Source organism: Pseudorca crassidens, chromosome 15, assembly GCF_039906515.1.
Source record: "Pseudorca crassidens isolate mPseCra1 chromosome 15, mPseCra1.hap1, whole genome shotgun sequence".
NCBI lineage: Eukaryota > Metazoa > Chordata > Mammalia > Artiodactyla > Delphinidae > Pseudorca > Pseudorca crassidens.
Genome location: NC_090310.1, coordinates 56,220,295 through 56,244,247, shown reverse-complemented (window position 1 = coordinate 56,244,247; position 23,953 = coordinate 56,220,295). Strand labels below are relative to the sequence as shown.

Below are 23,953 nucleotides of genomic sequence, written 5' to 3'. Positions count from 1 at the left end.
ATGTTAAACAAGTATGCTCAAGAGAACTTTGTTTTTCGAGACCAGCTAGTACCGGGATAAAAGGTAACTTAAAGAGAATCTGCAGGAATCATAAGTCAAAAAAGGTAAAAACTAAAAAACACTTAAAAAAAATACCCTCATTGTGAAGTTCAAGTCCTTCAACATCCCTAATCTAAGAGTCCCAATGATATTGAGGTCCATCCTATGGACTCATGATTGATGATTTGAGGCATTATCCTTCTCATCCTTTCAGGAAAAAAAAATCCCTTTAAGCAAATTCCAAGATGAGTATCTTATAGCTAGTATCATATTAGCCAGCATTTATCATAAGAACTTCAAGAGTTTTAATGGACATCAGAAAAGTCAAGTTTTTAATAAAATAAGTGAATACATTACAATGAATTAAGAAACCTGTGAATATGGGGAATGCAAAGGACAGGGTCTCTTGCTCTCAGTTCTCTTGTCTCTTCTTGAATGGTCCATTCTTATTTCACAGTCAGGTGTTCAGATAGCCTTTCAATGCCATCTGAAAAGCAAGATCCCAGAGGGCAGCATCCTCTGGTATGAAGTTTTCTTTACACAAATTTAAGACAGCAAAGGACCTAAACGTTTCATTTTCTTCACCTTTAAAACAGGGATAGTGATAGCACCTTTCTAACAGGGTTGCTATGAGGACTAAATGTGACAGGTTGCTTAAAGCATTCAGCCAAGGGTCTGGATGCTTAGCACTATTCAACACATGATAACTCTCACTATCCTTGTCATTTCGTAATACAAGGGAAAAAAAGACCAGGAAAATAGGAAGATACTCTATTTCACTAGTATTCAAGGAAATACACACCTATCAAAGTTTAGATGATGAAAAAAATGTTCACACAAACAATAAATGTCTAGCAGAAATGTGCTAACTTTAGTGTACTAGATATTTTTCCTGCCAACAGATCAGTAAAAGGTACAGCTACAGATGTTTAAAAACCTGAAGAATTAATGTTCTCTACTATTCATTTCAAACAAATGACAATGGAGACACAACGACCCAAAACCTATGGGATGCAGCAAAAGCAGTTCTAAGGGGGAAGTTTATAGCAATACAAGTCCACCTTAAGAAGCAGGAAACATCTCGAATAAACAACCTAACCTTGCACCTCAAGCAATTAGAGAAAGAAGAACAAAAAAACCCCAAAGCTACCAGAAGGAAAGAAATCATAAAAATCAGATCAGAAATAAATGAAAAAGAAATGAAGGAAACAATAGCAAAGATCAATAAAACTAAAAGCTGGTTCTTTGAGAAGATAAACAAAATAGATAAACCACTAGCCAGACTCATCAAGAAAAAAAAGGGAGAAGACTCAAATCAATAGAATTAGAAATGAAAAAGGAGAAGTTACAACTGACACTGCAGAAATAAAGAAGATCATGAGAGATTACTACAAGCAACTCTATGCCAATAAAATGGACAACCTGGAAGAAATGGACAAACTCTTAGAAATGCACAACCTGCCAAGACTGAATCAGGAAGAAACAGAAAATACGAACAGACCAATCACAAGCACTGAAATTGAAACTGTGATTAAAAATCTTCCAAAAAACAAAAGCCCAGGACCAGATGGCTTCACAGGCGAATTCTATCAAACATTTAGAGAAGAGCTAACACCTATCCTTCTCAAACTCTTCCAAAATATAGCAGAGGGAGGAACACTCCCAAACTCCTTCTACGAGGCCACCATCACCTTGATACCAAAACCAGACAAGGATGTCACAAAGAAAGAAAACTACAGGCCAATATCACTGATGAACATAGATGCAAAAATCCTCAACAAAATACTAGCAAACAGAATCCAACAGCACGTTAAAAGGATTATACACCATGATCAAGTGGGGTTTATTCCAGGAATGCAAGGATTCTTCAATATACGCAAATCAATCAATGTAATAAACCATATTAACAAATTGAAGGAGAAAAACCATATGATCATCTCAATAGATGCAGAGAAAGCTTTCAACAAAATTCAACACCCATTTATGATAAAAACCCTGCAGAAAGTAGGCATAGAGGGAAATTTCCTCAACATAATAAAGGCCATATATGACAAGCCCACAGCCAACATCATCCTAAATGGTGAAAAACTGAAAGCATTTCCACTAAGATCAGGAACAAGACAAGATTTCCCACTCTCACCACTCTTATTCAGTATAGTTTTGGAAGTTTTAGCCACAGCAATCACAGAAGAAAAGGAAATAAAAGGAATCCAAATTGGAAAAGAGGAAGTAAAGCTGTCACTGTTTGCAGATGACATGATGCTATACATAGAGAATCCTAAGGATGCTACCAGAAAACTACTGGAGATAATCAATGAATTTGGCAAAGTAGCAGGATACAAAATTAATGCACAGAAATCTCTGGCATTCCTATATACTAATGATGAAAAATCTGAAAGTGAAATCAAGAAAACACTCCCATTTACCATTGCAACAAAAAGAATAAAATATCTAGGAAAAAACCTACCTAAGGAGACAAAAGACCTGTATGCAGAAAATGATAAGACACTGATGAAAGAAATTAAACATGATACAAATAGATGGAGAGATATACCATGTTCTTGGATTGGAAGAATCAACATTGTGAAAATGACTCTACTACCCAAAGCAATCTATAAATTCAATGCAATCCCTATCAAACTACCACTGGCATTTTTCACAGAACTAGAACAAAAAATTTCACAATTTGTTTGGAAACACCAAAGACCCCGAATAGCCAAAGCAATCTTGAGAACGAAAAAAGGAGCTGGAGGAATCAGGCTTCCTGACTTCAGACTATACTACAAGGCTACAGTAATCAAGACAGTATGGTACTGGCACAAAAGCAGAAAGATAGATCAATGGAACAGGATAGAAAGCCCAGAGATAAACCCACACACATATGGACACCTTGTCTTTGATAAAGGTGGCAGGAATGTACAGTGGAGAAAGGACAGCCTCTTCAATAAGTGGTGCTGGGAAAACTGGACAGGTACATGTAAAAGTATGAGATTAGATCACTCTCTAACACCATACACAAAAATAAGCTCAAAATGGATTAAAGACCTAAATGTAAGGTCAGAAACTATCAAACTCTTAGAGGAAAACATACGCAGAACACTCTATGACATAAATCACAGCAAGATCCTTTCTGACCCACCTCCTAGAGTAATGAAAATAAAAACAAAAATAAACAAATGGGACCTAATGAAACTTCAAAGCTTTTGCACAGCAAAGGAAACCATAAACAAGACCAAAAGACAACCCTCAGAATGGGAGAAAATATTTGCAAATGAAGCAACTGACAAAGGATTAATCTCCAAAATTTACAAGCAGCTCATGCAGCTCAATAACAAAAAAACAGACAACCCAGTCCAAAAATGGCCAGAAGACCTAAATAGACATTTCTCCAAAGAAGATATACAGACTGCCAACAAACACATGAAAGAATGCTCAACATCATTAATCACTAGAGAAATGCAAATCAAAACTACAATGAGATATCATCTCACACCAGTCAGAATGGCCATCATCAAAAAATCTAGAAACAATAAATGCTGGAGAGGGTGTGGAGAAAAAGGAACACTCTTGCACTGCTGGTGGGAATGTGAATTGGTTCAGCCACTATGGAGAACAGTATGGAGGTTCCTTAAAAAACTACAAATAGAACTACCATGTGACCCAGCAATCCCACTACTGGGCATATACCCTGAGAAAACCAAAATTCAAAAAGAGTCATGTACCAAAATGTTCATTGCAGCTCTGTTTACAATAGCCCGGAGATGGAAACAACCTAAGTGCCCATCATCGGATGAATGGATAAAGAAGATTGGCACATATATACAGTGGAATACTACTCAGCCATAAAAAGAAACGAAACTGAGCTATTTGTAATGAGGTGGATAGACCTAGAGTCTGTCATACAGAGTGAAGTAAGTCAGAAAGACAAAGACAAATACCGTATGCTAACACATATATATGGAATTTAAGAAAAAAAAATGTCATGAAGAACCTAGGGGTAAGACAGGAATAAAGACGCAGACCTACTGGAGAACGGACTTGAAGATATGGGGAGGGGGAAGGGTCAGCTGTGACAGGGCGAGAGAGAGTCAGAGACATATATACACTAACAAACATAGTAAGGTAGATAGCTAGTGGGAAGCAGCCGCATGGCACAGGGATATTGGCTCAGTGCTTTGTGACAGCCTGGAGGGGTGGGATAGGGAGGGTGGGAGGGAGGAAGACGCAAGAGGGAAGAGATATGGGAACATATATATATGTATAACTGATTCACTTTGTTATAAAGCAGAAACTAACACACCATTGTAAAGCAATTATACCCCAATAAAGATGTTAAAAAAAAAAAAAAAACAGCCATCACAGTATAAACTACATATATACAAAGGAATATTACTCAGCCATAAAAAGGAATGAAATTGGGTCATTTGTAGAGACATGGATGGACCTAGAGACTGTCACACAGAGTGAAGCAAGTCAGAAAGAGAAAAACAAATATCGTATATTAAAAGACAGCCATCAACTCCCGGATAATGAACATCAAAACTCATGACAGCCTACAGCCTGGAAATTCTGGTGACTCTCTGATTAAGGTCCAAATAACTGAGGATTGGATGCAGCCCAACAAGTCTGTAAAAACAGAAGCACTTTGCTATAAGATGTACCTCTTGGATGTTGAGACCCAAGCCAGACAGGCAGTGGGCCCCTCCCAGATCCTGCCCTGTGGAATGAGTCTCTGCTGCAGACCACAGCCACAACCATGGCTGCTCCAATCTGTGCTCTGAGGAGCAACTTGGAAACCAACACTGCAGGAATTTCAACATCTCAGCATGAATCTAGCTTCCACAAAACTTAGAATAGCTTGACCAGATAACAGCCATATTGGTCAAGACAGCCAAAAATGAAATTTCCATCTCCCAAACTGGAAAAGAAAGAAAAAGAAAGAGGGAGAAAGAGAAAAAGAAAGAAATCACAGACACAAAAAATTTGATTATTTAAGAATTTCAACATAATTTCTTTTGTTCTTTATCATTTTCATGATTACACTGTAAACTTACTGCACTAATACCCAAGCTGGGTATTATAATTGTATATATCAACTTCCTAGTGGTCTGTTACTAGAATACACAGTATATACTGTTTACAGTGCAGTACAGTGGTTCTAGAATATAATGCATCATTATATAAGTTGATGATGGTAAAAATAAAATCTGTTTTAAAAGTCTGTCAAGTGAAACTCAAATGAAATTGAGAAGTCTTAGGGCTGCAATGCAGTCTGGAAATGCCATGTTATCATACTTTTCATATGTGTTAGGCACAGTGGCAGATACAAAGAGAAAAAGAAATCAAGCCATGTGGACCCTCTCCAGGCAGCTCTCTCCTGGCCTCTATGAACATGGTCACACATTCTACGGTCACACAGACTGACCTGTCAAGCAGAGGGGATGAGGTGGAAAAAAAGATTCTCCCACTTCAGCATGATTTTCAAAGATCTTTGTCCAAGGCACTTTCACAGTCTACATAACCTATCTACTGGTGTCTCCTATTTACTGTACACATGGTATGTACCAGGCACAATGCTAATAACTTTATACATATTATTTCATTTAATACTCACAACAATTTTAAGACAGATGCTAATATTTTTATACCCATTTTAGAGATGAGGCAACTAAGGCCCGGAAAGCTTTAGACCCCCTCAGGGTCTGAGTCATATTAGCACCCAGACCTAACGCTTCCCTCTGGCATCCTGGCTGAGGTTTTAAAAATATCTAGATAAAGACCTCTACATGGTTCTCACTTTAATGTTGCCATTAAAACAATTAAAAATTAGTAACTTCTATTCCTCATCACTCCTTCTATTTCCATTGTAAAGAGAACCCACACACACACACTCAGGAGGGTAGAGACAAAACTCCAGATGGATATCTGCCTCCTTGTAGGGGATCTGGGACAGCAGTGGTGGGTGAGTGGCTGGGGCTGATGCAAGGAGTACCTTTTCTGCGATGCCATTTTCTGTCGTGTATATTGCCATGAGCTCGGTGTCTTCATTGTCCTGTTCACCGCTGGATGTGGCACCTCCATTGATCACCACCTGAAGGGAAACACTTCATTTAGAGGCTTTTTTCACCCTATACGCTCTGTTGTACGAAAACATTTTGCCCCAAAGAAAAAAACTGCATTTTCACTTATCAGGTTAGCCAAGTTTTAAGTTTTCTTAAATGAAACTCCTGACAAGTGCGCTGCACCAGTGATCACACGTGTTTTTGATGGAGAAACGTACCATGTTTTCTACAGAGTGAGGCTGCATGAATGGGGGTCAGCTGAAGGAGACCAGAAATGCAACACCCAAAGGAACTACAAGGAGTAGGACCCTCAACAGCCTCCAGGGACAAGGGAGGCTTGGCTGAGAGGACAAAGCTGCAGTTTCTGAGCGGGTGAAAGGCATTCTGAGCTGCCTTGGTTGAGATCCCTTCCCAGGTAACGCCTGATAACAACTTACTTCTATGTCCCTACAGGGAAGAAATGTGCCAGTTAGAGCAATTCACGCACTGCTGTTACCCTAACTTACTAATTTATATTTCTCACTGCAGTTAAATAAACTAGCCCACTGGTGTGTGCCTTTCTTTGTGGCATTGGAGGGATGTGGATGGGCAGGGGCTGTCTACGCCAACAAAATTGAGTTTCTGGGCCCTAAAGGTATGGACTAGAAATTATCCTAAGAATCAAAAGAAAACACCTGGGCACCCAGCAGGTCACGACCCGTCTTCATGCCTACCCTTGGTGAGATAACGCATAGTCTCCTTAGGTCCTGGCTGACTGCAAGAACCTTAAAATATTTTTAGTCTTTAGCCTAATGATTCCATTTTTAAGAATCTATCTTGAAAAAACTAATACTGAATATAATTATATGTATGAATAACAACACATTTTTTAAATACAGAGGAAAAAAGAAAAACCACACAAAAAGTTTAAATTCTGGTGTTATAAAATACACTAAGGAGAAGTAAAAGATGAGTGATGGTGTAAGAGAAAACACGGTGCAACACGTAACAATGATTGGTATTAGTAATTCAAAAAGAACACCTGCAAATCCGTAATACAAATAACCCAAAGGATAGGAGTCTATGATCCACAGGGGAAAAAAAAATTAAAATATCCAATGAGACACAAAAAAAAGCTGTTCAACCTTACGTAAAATTATAGAAGTGACAAAATATAATTTCATTTTTTAACATAAATTAGGGGGAAATTTTAAAAGACGAATCTGGTGTTGACCAGGGTGTAGGGAGATTATGTTCTTGGTGGAATGACCTTTGTGGTGGGGAACTTAGCACTGGGATTCGAAACAGGCATTTTCTTGGAGCCAGCAATTACACTCACGGAAACTTATCCTCCAGAAATATCTATGCAATATCTATGTTCAAGGTTGATGACTGCAGCATTATTTACAATGCTGAACACTTAGAAAACTTTAAATGTTTATCAAAAAGACAGACGTTGTTAAATTATCATATATCCATTTCAAGAATAATATTCAGTCATTTTTTTTTTTTAAGTTTTTAATTTTTTGGCCCTGCCACATGGCTTGCAGGTTCCCTGACCAGGGATCAAATCTGGACCCACGGCAGTGAAAGTGCCGACTCCTAACCACTGGATCACCAGGGAATTCCCAATATTCAGCCATTTAAAAGAATAAAACTGGGCTTCCCTGTTGGCGCAGTGGTTAAGAATCCTCCTGCCAATGCAGGGGACACGGGTTCAATCCCTCACATGTTGCAGAGCAACTAAACCCGTGAGCCACAACTACTGAAGCCCGTGCGCCTACAGCCCGTGCTCTGCAACGAGAGAAGGCACCGCAATGAGAAGCCCGGGCACCACAATGAAGAGTAGCCCCCACTCTCCTCAACTAGAGAAAGCCTGCGCGCAGCAACGAAGACCCAACACAGCCAAAAAAAAAATAAATTTTTTTAAAAAAGGGCACTTTACGTAGATTGACTCATTTAATGAAAAAAGTTTTTTTAAAAGAATAAAACTGGACTTCCCTGGTGGCGCAGTGGTTGGGCCTGCCGATGCAGGGGACACAGGTTTGTGCCCCGGTCCGGGAAGATCCCACATGCCGCGGAGCGGCTGGGCCCGTGAGCCATGGCCGCTGAGCCTGCGCATCCGGAGCCTGTGCTCCACAACGGGAGAGGCCACAACAGTGAGAGGCCCGCGTACCGCAAAAAAATAAAGGAATAAAACTGATGTACTGACAAGGAAACAAGTCCAAGAAATAGTTTTTTTTTAAAAAGCCACAAAACAGTAAGCCTAGAATTATCCCAATTATGCTAAATAAAATAAAATTTTAATATCCTCTCTATCTGTCCAAATGTTTGGTTAAGGATCCAGAAAAGTCACAAACTACTATGTAGGTTGCCCTAGGTGCAAGGAGTAATGATGGGTAGCTTTCATTTTTTATTACCAACCCTTCTTTAGCATTTGGATCTTTTATAATCAGTATATTTGTGTGTTATTTGATACTGCTTTTTAAAATGGCTAATAAAAAGATGTACACCAGGGACTTCCATGGTGGTCCAATGGGTAAGACTCCATGCTCCCAATGCAGTGGGCCCGTGTTCGATCCCTGGTCAGGGAACTAGATTCTGCATGCATGTCACAACTAAGAGTTCACATGCCACAACTAAGATCCCGAGTGCTACAACTAAGACTTGGCACAGATTAGATAGATAGAGTGATATTAAAAAAAAAAAAAAAAAAAGACGTACACCAGTATACCAAAACAGTAACAGTGATTGCCTTTAAGCAGTGGGGCCATTTTCACCCTCTTTTTCCCTTTATATATTTTGATAATTTTCTCTAATGAGGACAATTTATTTTTATAACAGGGAAGAAATTAAAAAGACTAAAGATTCAAGCAGCATGGCTTGGACTAACTAAGGCAGTCCAGAGAGATTTCAATCCACCTATTTTTGCACTTGAGGAAATCAGGTCAGAGAACATTTTAATTTCTTATTCAAGGTCATATAGATTATATAACCCAAGTCTAAGGCTAGTTTTAAAGTATTCCAAAAATCTCAATTAAGTAGTACATAATTCTTACAGGATAAAATATTTTTATTTCAAATAAAGAGTTGCTTTTAAAACTCTAAGTCATGCTATAGCTTTTTACACAGCCGACTGAATTTGTGGCATTTGTTTGCCTATAAAACTAGCTGCCAGCAGGATACATGCTCCAAACCAAGTTCAAGTCCACAACATAAAACTCTAACTCACTATTACAACCATGCTCCAAGTCATATCACAGCAGCACTCAACCCACTTAGAAGCCAAGAGGTACACACACTCAGGATGAACCGTCTTCAAACAACATTTAATTACTTAGTCATCCGAAAAACCCAGGCCTGATTTAAAGTCCTATCCCAGCTAAAACTAACCATCTACATTCATCAATGGTTGCCGCAGAGAGCAAAATTGCTTCATGGGTATGGGGTTTTCTTTTGGGGTGATGAAAATGTTTTGGAACTAGGCAGAGGTGATGGTTGCACAATACTGTGATTGTGTTAAATGTCACTGAATTGTTCCCTTTTAAATTATTAACTTTGTTGTGTGAATTTCACCTCAATATATTTTTTTTAATCTGTATATGTGTCACCAAAGAGTAGATTCTGGCAGGAGTAGGCAACTCTCACTCCTCCCCTGACTTACTGCAATCTCGCACACACACAATTAAATAAATAGGTACTATAAAATGAGATGGTCCCCAGACTAGGAAAAGGCTCACATATTCATTCAACAAACACTGTTTGAGAATCTACTCTGCCCAGGCAATGAGGATGCAATCCTGACACGCCCCAGGAACGGGTGTCAGGTTACAGAATTGTGACTGAACAAAGGATGCAGCAGGGAGTCATGATGTGGTGCCCAGGACAGGTGTGCCATGATCCAGTGTGCCACATCTGGCTTTGGATGACATGCTGACTGCAGCGGGAGAGTGGAAGGGTGGGGTGAAGTAAAGGGGATGATGACGGGAACAGAGGCGGGCAGACCCTTTATGAGGCAACTGCCAGACAAGAAGGGACAGTGGCCTGAGCCAAGGTTTTAACAGTGCTCTGGGAAAGGTAGTCTGGTTCAAGAGAGAGCTAGGACATGGCCTTAATACTGCCTGGGGACTGCCCAGACAGGAGCCGTAGCACCACAGCACTGCAGCTTTGCAGGGCGAGTGCAGGGGGAGACACCACCACAGTACGATAGGCAACATCCCAGGCCTGGACTGGATTTTGCGGGCAGAGGGGTAAAGCATCTGGGCTGCTGTCCAGTTCACTCACCCAGGTGGCCGGTGGATGGAGGTGCTGGTCCCAAAGAGATTTGTGTAGGGAGAGACAGAGTGACAAACTGGTACAACAGAAGTTTGTAAGTCAATTCAAAATATGTTTGATCCACAGAAATCACCCCGTAAAGAAGCTTACGTTCCCAGGCCAGTGTGCGAAGTTTATTCAACTGTAAATATTATTGACCTACGATTTCTAACATATTTCCATAGGTAAAGCGATCCCTGGGGACCTCAGAGCCCACCTTCCCTGGAAGTCTCATGCTCCAGAGCTGAGCCACTGCCTCTCTCCAAGCCATCCTCACCCCTAAGAGAGGAAAATGCGCCCCTTCTTCCCAGGCCCCTGCTCCATCAGCGCTCCAGCTGAGAATGGGAACAAACCTAGAAGGTAGGAGATTCTGGAGCAAATGGGAGATGAAACAGGTTTTCACTCAAGGGAAAGGGGAATTCAGCACCAGGGGGAAGCCAAGGCTATAGAAGAAAGGGACCACTGACCTGCTATGTCTCCTGTGTCTATGTGCAGGGAGTGACTAAACATCACTGAAAGTAAAACACTAGCTGTTTCACTAATATTTTCCCTTTGGCATATTAAATTAGACACTCTAATGGTCCATTTTCTTAAAAACATGAAATTTAATTTAAAAAATCAGATCAGTTCTTCAGGAAAGGCATAGAGTTTTGTTTTGTTTTAAGAGAAAAAGATTAAAATGTTGCTGATACTATGAAAGCTCCATATTTTTGAACCTCTAAATATTATTTCAACTGGGAAATAAAACATGTCTTAGAAAGCTTTCTAAACTTAATAAAAATAGATTTTCTTTTGTGTTATTAATAGCATCACAGATAACAGAGGGAAATCTTTCATCTCAGGGAACTGATCATGTTTTTCTTTAAAATATATATATATATATATCAGCAGATTATTTTAACATTTTTCGGGAACCATGTCCTTTCTCCCCCCAGAACTATTTGAAATCAAACTTGTGGCTTTAAATTTTTTTTGCCTAAACTAATATTATACAATCACTCAATCAGTTTAGGAAAGCAGGTTCTCTCTGCCTAAATTTTTCCAGTTGGTTTTGTCTCCAACAAAAAAAGGCTATGCTGCCTTTGGTGGGGGTATGTGTCTACTGCTCAGTAAATATGTCTTTCTTGCTTATGTGTTTTATTTCCACTAAGACAATAACGTTGAAGTATTTGTTTCTGAACAGTAATCCTGAGACGGTCAAATTGTATAGGAAGCAGGAGTGACAGGAGTGATAGCCCAGGAGTCCCACACTGAGCATCATTATGACAGCAATGCCAATTTAAGCTGACAGCTGGATGAGCCTGTGTTACTCATATAGAAGGTAAAGGATGTAGGTACCAGGGAAACCCAGCACCTCTGATCAGAACGTTCAGAGCTCAATTTATCACCTATTGCAGATCTGGCAAAATTTACCCACCACTGACTGTCATGTGTCTGGTAGTCAAGTGAGCCATTTTCTACTAAAACAATCATTTTCAGAGTAGTAATAAAGGTCCCCAAAGTAAGTGCTTTCTATTCTTTTAATAAAAAGGTGGGAATTCCCTAGCAGTGCAGTGGTTAAGACTTGACGGTCTCACTGCCTGGGCCTTGGGTTCGATCCCTGGTTGGGAAACTAAGATCCCACAAGCAATGTGGTATGGAGGTAACACACCTTATTCTTACCCCCCTACACACACCATTATTTCCTCTGATATGTGTATCTATACTACAATTAAAATGTGTTTTAAATAAAGATGATATCAAGACTACTGTTTCACAGCCTTTAACCCAAGCCTCCTTTTAATGAACATAAAAATCTCCCACCTACCTTCAAATTATTTGAAACTTCAAGATTAACTGCCATGAAAAATAAATCAAAGTGAGTATAATACAACATATGCTAAACCTCCAGAGCTTGTCAATCTTAGGTTATGACACCCCAAAAGATCTAGCTGGTAGATCTAATTTAATGCTACTGACCCTAAAGTTGGCAGAGGCAGCAAAGCCCCTAATCTTATTTCCACTGCTTCTTCAAATACAGCAGCTCCCTGTGACACACCCAGTGGCTACGTGCAAGCAAAACCATCAGAAGCAACCAATACTGCAGCCAAAAGCCCAGCCAACCCTACAAAGCACAGCCTCCTTCCCTTGCACTGCCCCAGCCCAGCCCAGGTCTTAGGGTAGCTCTGAATTTCTTCAGCCTTCTCCAGAAAGCTCCTGGGGCCACAGCAGCCAGAGAATCCCTCAGGGTTCCAGGTGTGTCCCACCTGCCCCCCCAGCATGACTTGTCCTTCAAGAGGAGCAGAAGGTACCTCACCTCTCTCTAAAGCCAGCCCCTACCCCAAAGGGCTGGATGGGTTGATGTGCCATCACTGGCTCGTACTGCGAACATTGTCTGTGCTCCTCCTGCTCCCACACACATCTCACAGCCGCAGTGACGGTGAAAGCTAATGTTGCTGGGCATAGATTCATGCCGAGCACTGGGCTGGGCACTTCACCAGGTATCTTCCCTTCAAGGCAATGTTTGCAAGAGCTTAACTAGGTATGTCCCTTGGACCACCCCCACCCCCACCCCATCCTCAGACTGACTCCAGTAAAAATCCCAAGGGCACCCAGCAGGTTACGGCACACCACCCAAAAGAGGGCCATTGTCTTCCATTCTTTCCAGGCACTAACACTTTATAGATAACAAAGCTAAATTCTCTGACATGCAAATATGTAAGGGCTACAAACCAGCAAGAAAAAGGTGAACATTCCAACAAGAAAATAAGGAAATATAAATGGCTCCTGAATATTTGAAAAGATGTTCAACTTCACTCATGAGATGCAAATTAAAACTAAACTTTTCATCTATTAAACTGGCCAAAGGCCCAGTCTGACCCACATTCCACTGGCAAGCCTACAGGAAAACAGGCACTCACCCTGCAAATGGAGATGAAATGACCTCAACAGAGGTCACTTAGCTGTACCCCTCAAATTACCAAGGCACACACCCTCTGCCTCAACAATCCCACTCTTAGAAATTTATCCTTCTATTACATCTGAGTGAACTGTCATGTGCATGGTTATTCACTGAAGTGCAAATTTTAATAACAAAATATTAGAAACAATCTAGATGCCTATCTAGAAAGTTAAATAAATTACGATACATCCATACCACAGAATGCTCTGGAGTTACCAAAAGAATGAGTGCGCTTTATATTCTGATGTAGGTACATACAGAACATCATCCATGATATATAAGTGGCTAAAGCAAGAGCAGAGCTATAGACATAGATATTTAGATGCACACACGTGTGTAAAAGGGGATCTGCTTACATATTCACAAACTATTTCTTGAAAGGTAGTGTGTAGGGAGAATTGGTGCATGCAAGACCAAGCAAGGGGCTTTTCACTCAATACCCTTTGAACTCTTAAATTTTGAATTATATAAATATATTACCTAATGTTTAAAAAATAAATACTAATTTAAAACTAGAACTTCCTTTCAGGACCAATTAAAATTATGGTACATCTTCTAAGATAAATACCATGTTGTTGCTAATGAGGACGAGGCAAATCCATTTGAACTTTTTGGGAAAGAGGTCCAGGGCACCTTGTTAATAAACTCAGTAAAGCTGGTTACAGACAGTCTGCGAAAGTACCAGCCCATTTGCGCATACACACTCGATGACAGAATTACACACCCTGCTTCCCAACCATGTATTAATATGGAAACTTTTCCTGACCCTCACCACCGGTTCCAACATGAGAGCAGGACTCCTTCCATCTGGACTTCTTTCTTTCCTGGTTTCTATGAATATGGCCACAAGGATGAGCCTTCAAAAGGAGATGGAATGGAGCAAAGAAGATTCTCCCCCATCTTAGTGCGACTTCCAATGTTTTGGTCGAAAAACTCTGTCAAAGTATTTTGACATTTTAGCTAAACTAACCACTAGTTTCTCCTTATTCTCTTATTTATTGCACATTTCACAAATGCCAGGTACCATGTTAATAAGTTTACATATATTTTCTCATTTTATCCCTGTGACAACTCTGAGACAACTCTGAGATGCTATTTGCATTCCCATTTTAGAAAACTAGATACCTAGAGAAGTTAAGTAATTCCCTCGGGGTCTGAGTCACATTTGCAATGCAGACCTTACTCCAGACCTCAAGCTCTTTCCTTCAGGATTCTGGCTGAGGCTTTAAATAAAATCTAGATAATCACTCTACAGGTGCCCACCCTCCCTTGGTCCACATACTTGTGCAGGCCTTTGAAGAAGCCTATCAGAGAAGGATTGTTTCCCAAAGCCAGTTAACATTTGTAAAAGAGTCAATGGCTTGAGTCCCCCTTCTGATCCTCCCATCTGCCTGGGTTCTGTGGTTTAAGAGGCACAGCAGAAGTGGAGAAGAGGAGTGGAACAAACATGTATTCACTGCATACTGTGTATATGATCTGATGCTGCTATGTGTAATCTCATTTACTTTTCAAACATCCCAGGTGGCTGTGGCTTCAAGGATGAGTGAACGCACGGTTTCTCACGGGTATCAAGGGGTAAACTGAGACTTAAGTTAAGGCCCCAAAGCCACATCTTTCCACACACCAAGCTGCTCCTCCATAGATGGAACCAAATGTGATCTCCCCCTCCTACCCTGGGGCTATTGGTTGACGGCAGGCATAGCTCTGGCCAGCAGTGCTACAGTTTCTCCCTCCAACTGTTATGTGATCCAGGCATTTTCTCTGCAACTGTAACTTCTAATAGCCCTGTGTGCCACTCTGACAGCTGAGCTATTTCGGATCATCACTATAGCTCAACAGAGATAAAAGGGGAGGGGTGAAGAAGAGAGACATTCACAAAAAATATAAATGGCCAGGAACATGGGGGAAAAGTTTTCCACCTATTAAAATTCAAAACTAAAACAATTAGATTTCACTTATCGACTTGTTGATTTTTAAATCTAACATCTAGCATTGGCCTGTGTGCACAGTGGTGGGGTAGGGGGGTGGGTGGGGTTCTCTCACATAGCTGCTAAGAGTATAAACTGCTACAATAAGGTTAACATACACTAGTCTGTCATTTATAATAGCAAAGAATTAGAAACAACCCAAGGTCCCAACGAAGTTATAAGTAAGGTCCACGATTTGCTATCATGTCACCACTACAAATTATGTATTTCAATGACACTGATAAGCCAGGATATAATATGAAGTTAAAGGGCTTTATAAAGCAGATTGTATCTATGTGTTTGTGTGTGTGTGTGTGTGTGTGTGTGTGTGAGAGAGAGAGAGAGAGAGAGAGAGAGAGGGAATTTTACAGAATACCCAAATATTTGTTTCAAGTCTCTGGAAAGAAGTACACCAAAATATTAGCATGTTGTTTTTCTGGCTGATGGGACTTTAACTGATTTGGTTTCTTCCTCATTACACTGTTTTATGTTTTCAAAATTTTCTGCAGTGAACGTATTTCTTTTCTAAATGAGTTAATTTATACAAATAACAAAACTGACAGAAAATAAACATATACAAGCTAGAAAAAAGGTACAGTGAAAGAACACGTTGGTTTTTTTACTACTTCCATTTCATTCTGACAACAAGCCTGGTGAGAAATACAGATACTTTAAAACATGTAAAATGTAAAAGGGGGAGGGGGAATGACCAGGTAATTACTACCATGCAACTTCCCACAACCTATTTTCCTCCTCAACTACTTTATTAAATCCTAACAGGAAATAAGCTTTTTCTCCAACAGAATTTTGGGCTTAGATTGTGGTAAAGAAATCAATCTGAACTATCTTACCTCTAATCATTAAAGCTCAGGAGACTGCCTACCTAGCTTGGGTGAATACAGGTAATGAAGGAATGGAGAATTCAAAGCTGGGGGTGTTCAGCAGGTGTAAACACCTAGAAGAAAAAGAACTCTTAACTAGTCTAGGAAATGCAAAAGACAGGCAGGAATGACAATGAGGGGTGGGAAAGGAAACAGACTAGGAGGCAGGGAGGCTGTCCTGGTGATCCTGGCAAGAAATAATGAGGACCCAAAGAAAGCAGTGGCAGCAGGGATGGTGCTGATGGTGGCCTTATAGGGTAGGGAAGATAGGAAGCTTAGGCTACTATGTCTGTTGCATTCTCCTCACGTCTGGTATAGCTTGGAGCACAAAGCAAGCATTGAATAAGAGCAGATGGGACAAGATGTCCTTCAAGGCCAAATTCTATGGATCTGGCCTCACACAACACAAGTAAGAGATAATCAGCCAAAATGCCAATCAACTTTGTAAACCTGCTCTAGGAGGTGACTAGAGCAACTCTTATTTTAAGATAGTTCATGCCAAACTGTATGTGTCCCAATTAATAGATGGGCATTTTGTATTACTAACATCTCTGATTTCATTTAAAACTACCAAAACTCCATTCAAATGAAAAGCTGCAATATAAGAAACTATCTGAAACTCAAAACCAGAGCAGAAAAATTAATTTTTAAAATATCAAAAACTCTAGAAGGAAGGAAGAGGTAAGGAAAAGAATCTCTTAACATACATAAAACCTTCATTTGCATCCTATCTTTTCAGTATTTTTATTTTAAAGCATATATTGGCATATCCCCTTTCTAAAATAAAAAATTTTTCCCACACATACATTTTTAAATAGAAAAGCCTGCTCATTTTGGCTGTTAAATTTTGACCTATCAACATTCCCTCCCCTAAATCATGGCCATTATGCAGTAGATTCAAACTCTTATCTTACAGAAAGAGGGGAATTAAACCAATTCTCTGGGCAGGCTCCAGGAAATATATTCTCTCTTCATCCTCTTCTTAGAACGACACAATCTCAATCCCAATTTCTAATTATTATTACAAAAAAAGAACATTTTCTAAAACAACTATTATTATCATCCAACTAAAACTTTCAATTTTAAGATCTAACAACTCTGAACTCTCTATTTAGGAAATGTACAAGAAGGAACTCCACAGCACCTGGTATTAAAGTCATATAACAAGGACATGTTCCAGGCTTCCTTATTCACTCTTTTTAAAAGGACTATTTACACCAAAAAAAAATCTTGTGCCTTTTTTTCACTGCTGAGAATGAGCATGTTCAAATCTGCCATTACAGAGTCAGGGGCCCAGGGGAATCAAAGATGAGGTCATCAAGAGGACGTGACCACCAGCTGACCCTAGAGCTGGACCTGGGCAATTGGAGGCTCCCCACCCCCATCCTTGGAATGTACATTCTGCCCACTTCCCAGAGTGCGAGCTGTTCCAAGGACACAGCTTTGAGAGAGCACATCCAACAGGGGCCATCTGGATGGGATACATGACTGAACCCTGTTGAGGCCTCTGTATAAACTTTAAGATTCTGGAGGGGAGGTGTGGAGATCCACTCCTCTTGAGGCCACCCAAGAAAAAAGCCTTGCATGTAAGTTCCCTTGCTTGTTAAACCTGCCACCTACCAATCTGGAGTGTCTGCCTCTTTCTTTGGTCTCTCCCTGTCCTGCATGTTTCTGAACTAACACCATTATATGGTTTCTTCACCCACCCCTCCCCATGTCTGCCAAAGTCACTTCTCTTACAAGAAGAAAAGACAAGAGAAGTGAAGGGAAAGAAAGGGAAGAAAGGAGAGGGAAGGAAAAGAGAGGAAGTAGAGGGACATGACAGGAAAAAGTAAAGGAAGGAGAGGACCATCTGTCTCCCTGGCTTCATCCTTACGTGGGCACAGCTCTGAGATGCTCACCACCCCCTATAGCACACCCATCCAGCCACTGCCCTGGGGTCTTAGATCTCTTCCAGGAGGACGTCTCACCTCTTCTTTATAAAGCTGTTGGCCACCCCTCCCCCACCTTGGTGCCACCCAAACCTCTCCCTCCTGGGTTATTTGTTCTTCATATACTTTCTTATGCCTGGACCAGGCCTCTTTCTCTGACTTCCTTCCAATTTGGCACAAGTGTAAATTTACAGGAAGAAGAAAACCCATCTGTAGTAATACAAAATGGGGGAGGGAGGGGAACCAATTGTTTTCTGATCAATTCCATAACCATCCAATGAAAAAATAACCTTTATCTTCTAAATACTTTACTGTATTTTCTAAATTTCCTAATGTGAGCATGGATTACTTTTATAATCAGAGAAGGGCTTTTTTATGTAAGTCTAATAAAACATATGACTTTTTGAAAAGTTTCTCAAGAGCCAAAAATGTTTTCAGCTATTTATATGCTTACATTTGTTTGTAATTAAGCTGACCATATATCAGCCAAACCAGGACTCTTATGAGCATAAAGGGGAACTGTAACAAGAAGTATGGACAACAGGCATAAACCAGGACTGCCCGGCAAACCCAAATGTTATAATGCCTCTGTGTGTGTGTGTGTGTGTGTGTGTGTGTGTGTGTGTGTGTGTGTGTGTGTGTGTGTGTGTGTGTGTGTGTGTGAGAGAGAGAGAGAGAGAGAGAGAGAGAGAGAGAGAGAGAGAGAGAGAGAGAGAGAGAGATCTCTTTACAATCCTCTTCCTAACTGTGAATCAGAAAGCTGTTTTCTGTGCTAGATGATGACAATATAAATCACGTTCAGATCTGATTTCAGATGGTCATTCTCAGCAAAAGAAGGAAGACTTGCTTCCTGGCTGCTAGAAGACAAAAGGGAAAAGACCTCAGATGCAAAGGAATCATGACTTTCCTGACTGTAAATGAATACAAAGCATGATGGAAGGATACAGAATTAAAGATTCTGCTCTATCAGTTCATTACTTCCCCAAACCAACTAAAAAACAAACAAAAAAAGTACCCTGTGTTCTGTTTGTGTGTCTCTTTTTTCATGGACGGGTGTCACCATACACCCAGGTGCCCTACCCCAACCCCTTCAGGTCATTCCTGACTTCCTGTTGTACCCACATCCAACCCAGCACCAAATCTGGTCACATCTACCTCTTCAGCACCTCTCAAAGCTGCCTTTTCCTCATCCACCTATCTTTCCTCTTAGATGCCCCCAAGGACCCCAATTCCCAGTTTCTTGACCTCAGCAGGACTGCCAAACCCTTTACCCAAATGCCTTTTCAACATCTTGAGCCCCAGAGCCCCTGCATCAACCTTAATTCCCTCTTCACCCTACCTAGGGACCATGGCGCATCACTACAAGCCCTCACTGTCCTCTCTGGTGCTCACCTGGCTAAATCAAGCAATCCATCCTTACTCCTCATCCACCTGGCTTTCACAGTGCTTTCCTCACTGACTGCAAACGCACGCAAGAAGGATGCCATTCTCCTGCTCAAACAATGACCTCTCTTGAGGTCTCTCTCCCACCTCAGCCACCACTCCTTACCTGTCCCTCTTGCTGGCCCTCCTCAGCCTCCATACCTCCAAACACTGCATCTCCTCAGTGCAGGGCCCTCAGACCCCCTTTCTCTCTTAGGGGCATCTACCCCCAGGAGATGCCATCTAATTCCTTGGCTTTAAATACCATCTCCACACTGCTAACCTCCAGTGAATAGCTCCAGCCCACACTGCTTCCCTTACCAACTTTCTATCCAGTGTCTCCACGGCCAACACCAAACTCATGACGACTCCCTCCGCCTTGCTCCATGTCAGTACTTGGCCAGTTCCTCTCCAAGATGCTTGCGGGAAACCTGAAACCATCCTTGTCTTCTCTCTCTTGCCCCTATTCTCGTCTAGTCCATCAGCATCCAGGTCAGCTCTCCTCCAGTGCCTGACCACTGGTCACCACCCCCACACCACTGGCACCCTGGCTGGAGCCCTGTCAGTTCACCTGCTCTATGGCAGTCACCTCCTGAATGCTCTTCTGCTCCCCTCCTTCAGTTGGCTTCCCACTCAGCAGCCAGAATGATCCTTTAAAACTAGGCAGAGCACGTCACACCTCTGCTCAAAGGCCACCAACAGCTTTTCATCTAACTCAAGAAAAGCCAAAATCTTTACCAGGGCCAATGAGGCCTACACAGTCTGTTGACCCTGCCCTACCCTCTGTCCAGCAGCACCACCTACTCAGCGTTCCTCAGATATACCAAGTGCCTCTTGCCTCAGTGCCTTTGCACTTGCTGCTCACACTACCATGACGGGCTTCCCTCAACTCCTTCAGGCCTTTACTCAAATGCCATCTTCTAGTGCAGCCTTTCCTGGCCACCTGAAAGGTCAACACACCACCCCTAGCAGTTTCTATCCCTCTTCCTGGTTTTATTTTTTCCTTGGTACTTATCAATATCTAACACCTACACAACTGACTTATTTTTAGTGTACATTACCTGTCTCCCCTGCCAGAAGGAAAGCTCTGTGAGGTCAGGGTTTTTTGCTGTTTAATTCACTGCTGTTTCCTAGACCCCTGAACCTGAGGGAAATACCGAGTGCATTTTTTTAAGGGATAAATTAATCAATAGTCTGCAAGTCCTGAATCACCCCTATCTGACTTTATATTCTATTCCTCACTATCCCCCTTCCTTGATTTATTTTCTTCACAGAATTTGTCACCAGCCACTACATGATGCTTCTGCTTAGTTGTTTATTTTTGGTCTCCTCTCACCACCACCAGGAGATCAATTTCACGGCAGTAGGAACCTGTGTTCCCAGCGCCTCACATGGAGCGTCTGGGAAGGAAAGAATTCCTTTCCTTCCTACTCTCCCAGATCAGGTCACGATCAGTTCCCACCTGAACTGCTCTAATACCCTAACTCTCCTTCCAATCCCCAGATCCTTCCACTCCCAGTGCCCACAGCAGGAATTCTCTACCCTAAAATTTGAATGCAATTGATTTTGCTACAACCGTTCATGAGCACCTCCATTGCCCAACCCAACTCTGGTGTACTGTTTACACTGAACTTGTGCCCAGAGTGAACATGGTTCCACTGTTCCCCCAGCCGAAAGGCCCTCGTTCTCCCTCCCCTGGACCTGCTACACCCAGACATTTTCAGGACTCTGATGTGATCTCCTCTGTGGCTGGGCAGGGGTCCCTTGTGGGCACTCTCACAGCACCCTTACTGAATTCAAACCCTAACACTATGGTTTGTCAACTTGCCATACCTCCTGCTATATTAGAAAAACCCAGTTTGGTCTACCTCCTGCATCTTTCTTTCCTGTGTATCTCCTTTACTACTCACACAGAATACTTAACTTCTGACACTCCTGCTACCAAATGTGTAGGGATTTTTCTCCACAGCAAGTAATTCTCGGTGACACCAGCGAGGTGTTCTATTGGGTTGGCCAAAAAGTTCCTTTGGTTTTTAAGTAAAAATGAAAGACACATTTTTCATTTTCACTAAGAACTTTATTAAACAATGTATTCAAACTTTTGTTCCACTACCTTCTGCCACTTTTCAGGCAACTTCATAATTCCATTCTCCCAAAACTTTTTATCTTTTTGAGCAAAGAACTGTTCCAGGTGCCTTTTACAGTCTTCCAGGGAATTGAAATTTTCTCCATTAAGAGAATTTTGTAAAGATCTAAATAAATGGAAATCCAAAGGTGCAATGTCTGGTGAATATGGTGGATGAATCAGAACTTTCCAGCCAAGCTGTAATAGTTTTTGCCTGGTTGTCAAAGAAACATGCAGTCTTGCGTTACCCTGATGGAAGATTATGCATTTTCTGTTGACTAATTCTGGACGCTTTTCGTCGAGTGCTGCTTTCAGTTGGTCTAATTGGGAACAGCACTTGTTGGAATTAATTGTTTGGTTTTCCGGAAGGAGCTCATAATAGAAGACTCCCTTCCAATCCCACCATATACACATCACCTTCTTTGGATGAAGACTGGCCTCTGGTGTGGTTGGTGGTGGTTCATTTCACTTGCCCCACGATCTCTTCCATTCCACATTATTGTACAATATCCACTTTTCATCGCCCATCACAATTTGTTTTTAAAACGGAACGTTTTCATTACGTTTCAGTAGAGAATTGCATGCGGAAATATGGTCAAGAAGGTTTTTTCCACTTAACTTACGTGGAAGCCACACATCAAAGCGATTCACATAACCAAGCTGGTGCAAATGATTTTCAGCACTTGATTTGGATATTTTGAGTATGTCGGCTATCTCCCGTGTGGTATATAACATTGACTCTTCTCAATTAATGTCTCGATTTGATCACTATCAACTTCAACTAATCTACCCAACCATGGAGTATCATCTAGCAAGAAATCTCCAGCATGAAACTGCACAAATCACTTTTGACACATTCGATCAGTCACAGCACCTTCTCCATATACTGCAAAAATCCTTTTTTTTTTTTGCATTTCTGTTGCATTTTTACCTTCCTTGAAATAATAAAGCATAATATGCCAAAAATGTTGTTTTTCTTCCATCTTCAACATTAAAATGGCTACACAAAAATTCACCAATTTTGATGTCTTTTTTTAAATGCACGCTGATATGACAGCTGTCACAATACAATCTAACAAAATTGTTTGGAATGAAGTTAAAGACAACTAAGTGCTACTAGAGCCATCTTATGGAAAAAAACGAACGAACCTTTTGGCCAACCCAATACAATTTAACTCAACTCTGATACTGTCTACCTAGATAAGAGTGTCAGAGCCCACAGGTTAAGGGCTCAGTCCCACAGGACTACTGCCCCTGCTACTTCTGATACCAATCTCAAGTAGTAACCCCAGCTTTACCCACAACTTCTGTCCAATTTGTCTACAAATTGGAGGTCCCCACGACCCCCTCCCCAGGTTTGATTAATTTGCTAGAGCTCACAGAACTCAGGGAAACACTTATGTTTACCAGTTTATTAAAGGATATGATAAAGGATACAGATGAACAGCCAGATGAAGAGATACAGAGAGTGAGGTCTAGGAGGGGCCCGAGCACAGGAGCTTCTGTCCCTGTGGAGCTGTGGTGCATCACCCTCCTGGTGTGAATGTTTTCACCAACCTAGGAGTTCTCCAAACTCTCTACTATTGGCTTGTATGGAGGCTTCCTCAAGTAGGCATGATCAATCATTAACTCCATTTATAGCCCCTCTCCCTCTCTAGAGGATGAGATATGAGGCTGAAAATGCCCAGCTTCAAATCACGGCTTGGTCTTTTTGGTGACCAGTCACCATCCAGAAGCCCACGCAGAGTCATCTTGTTAGAACATGATGCTCCTAGTGGTCTTTTCACTTAGGAAATTACAAGGAGTTCAGGAGTTCAGAAATTACACAGGGGTTCTGTGCCAGGGACCAGGGGCAAAGACCAACTTATATATTTTCTATTACTTCACACCTCAAGTGGGCTATAAGTAGCTTATTACCAGGTTTGTGTGGTACCCACCATGTTGGGGGCATTATGGGTTCCTAACATTATATGGCTCTGAAGAAAATACACTAGGGAAATCTGAAACAAATAGCGGATTTGTATGAACACTGATGAGTATTTCTCCCATTCCTTGTTAAAACTGAACCAAATAAAGCTACTCCTCTGTCCATAATATCTCCAGACTGAATGATCCACTCTTGGTACCCAAGAGAGGAGACTCAAATATTCTCACAGAGCCTATAGAAGGAGAGAAAATAAAAACTTAAGGCACCCTAAGCACTTCACCCAGCCCAGAACTGGGTGGTGGAAACATCAGACTGTATTATAGGTGGGGCTTTGCCAACAGTAAGTTTAAGCTATTTACCTGGTT

General features: G+C 41.2%; 1 protein-coding gene across 2 annotated transcripts in view; it reads right to left on the bottom strand.

Annotated features, from left to right (window-relative positions):
• The window catches only part of SLC23A2 (solute carrier family 23 member 2), a 151,143-nt gene that overhangs the window by 56,304 nt on the left and 70,886 nt on the right, over positions 1-23,953 (bottom strand). For both annotated transcript variants that reach the window (XM_067707546.1, XM_067707547.1), the window contains exon 3: positions 6,032-6,130. In XM_067707546.1, the coding sequence (XP_067563647.1) occupies positions 6,032-6,130 (99 nt within the window). The remainder of the gene's footprint in view (positions 1-6,031; positions 6,131-23,953) is intronic.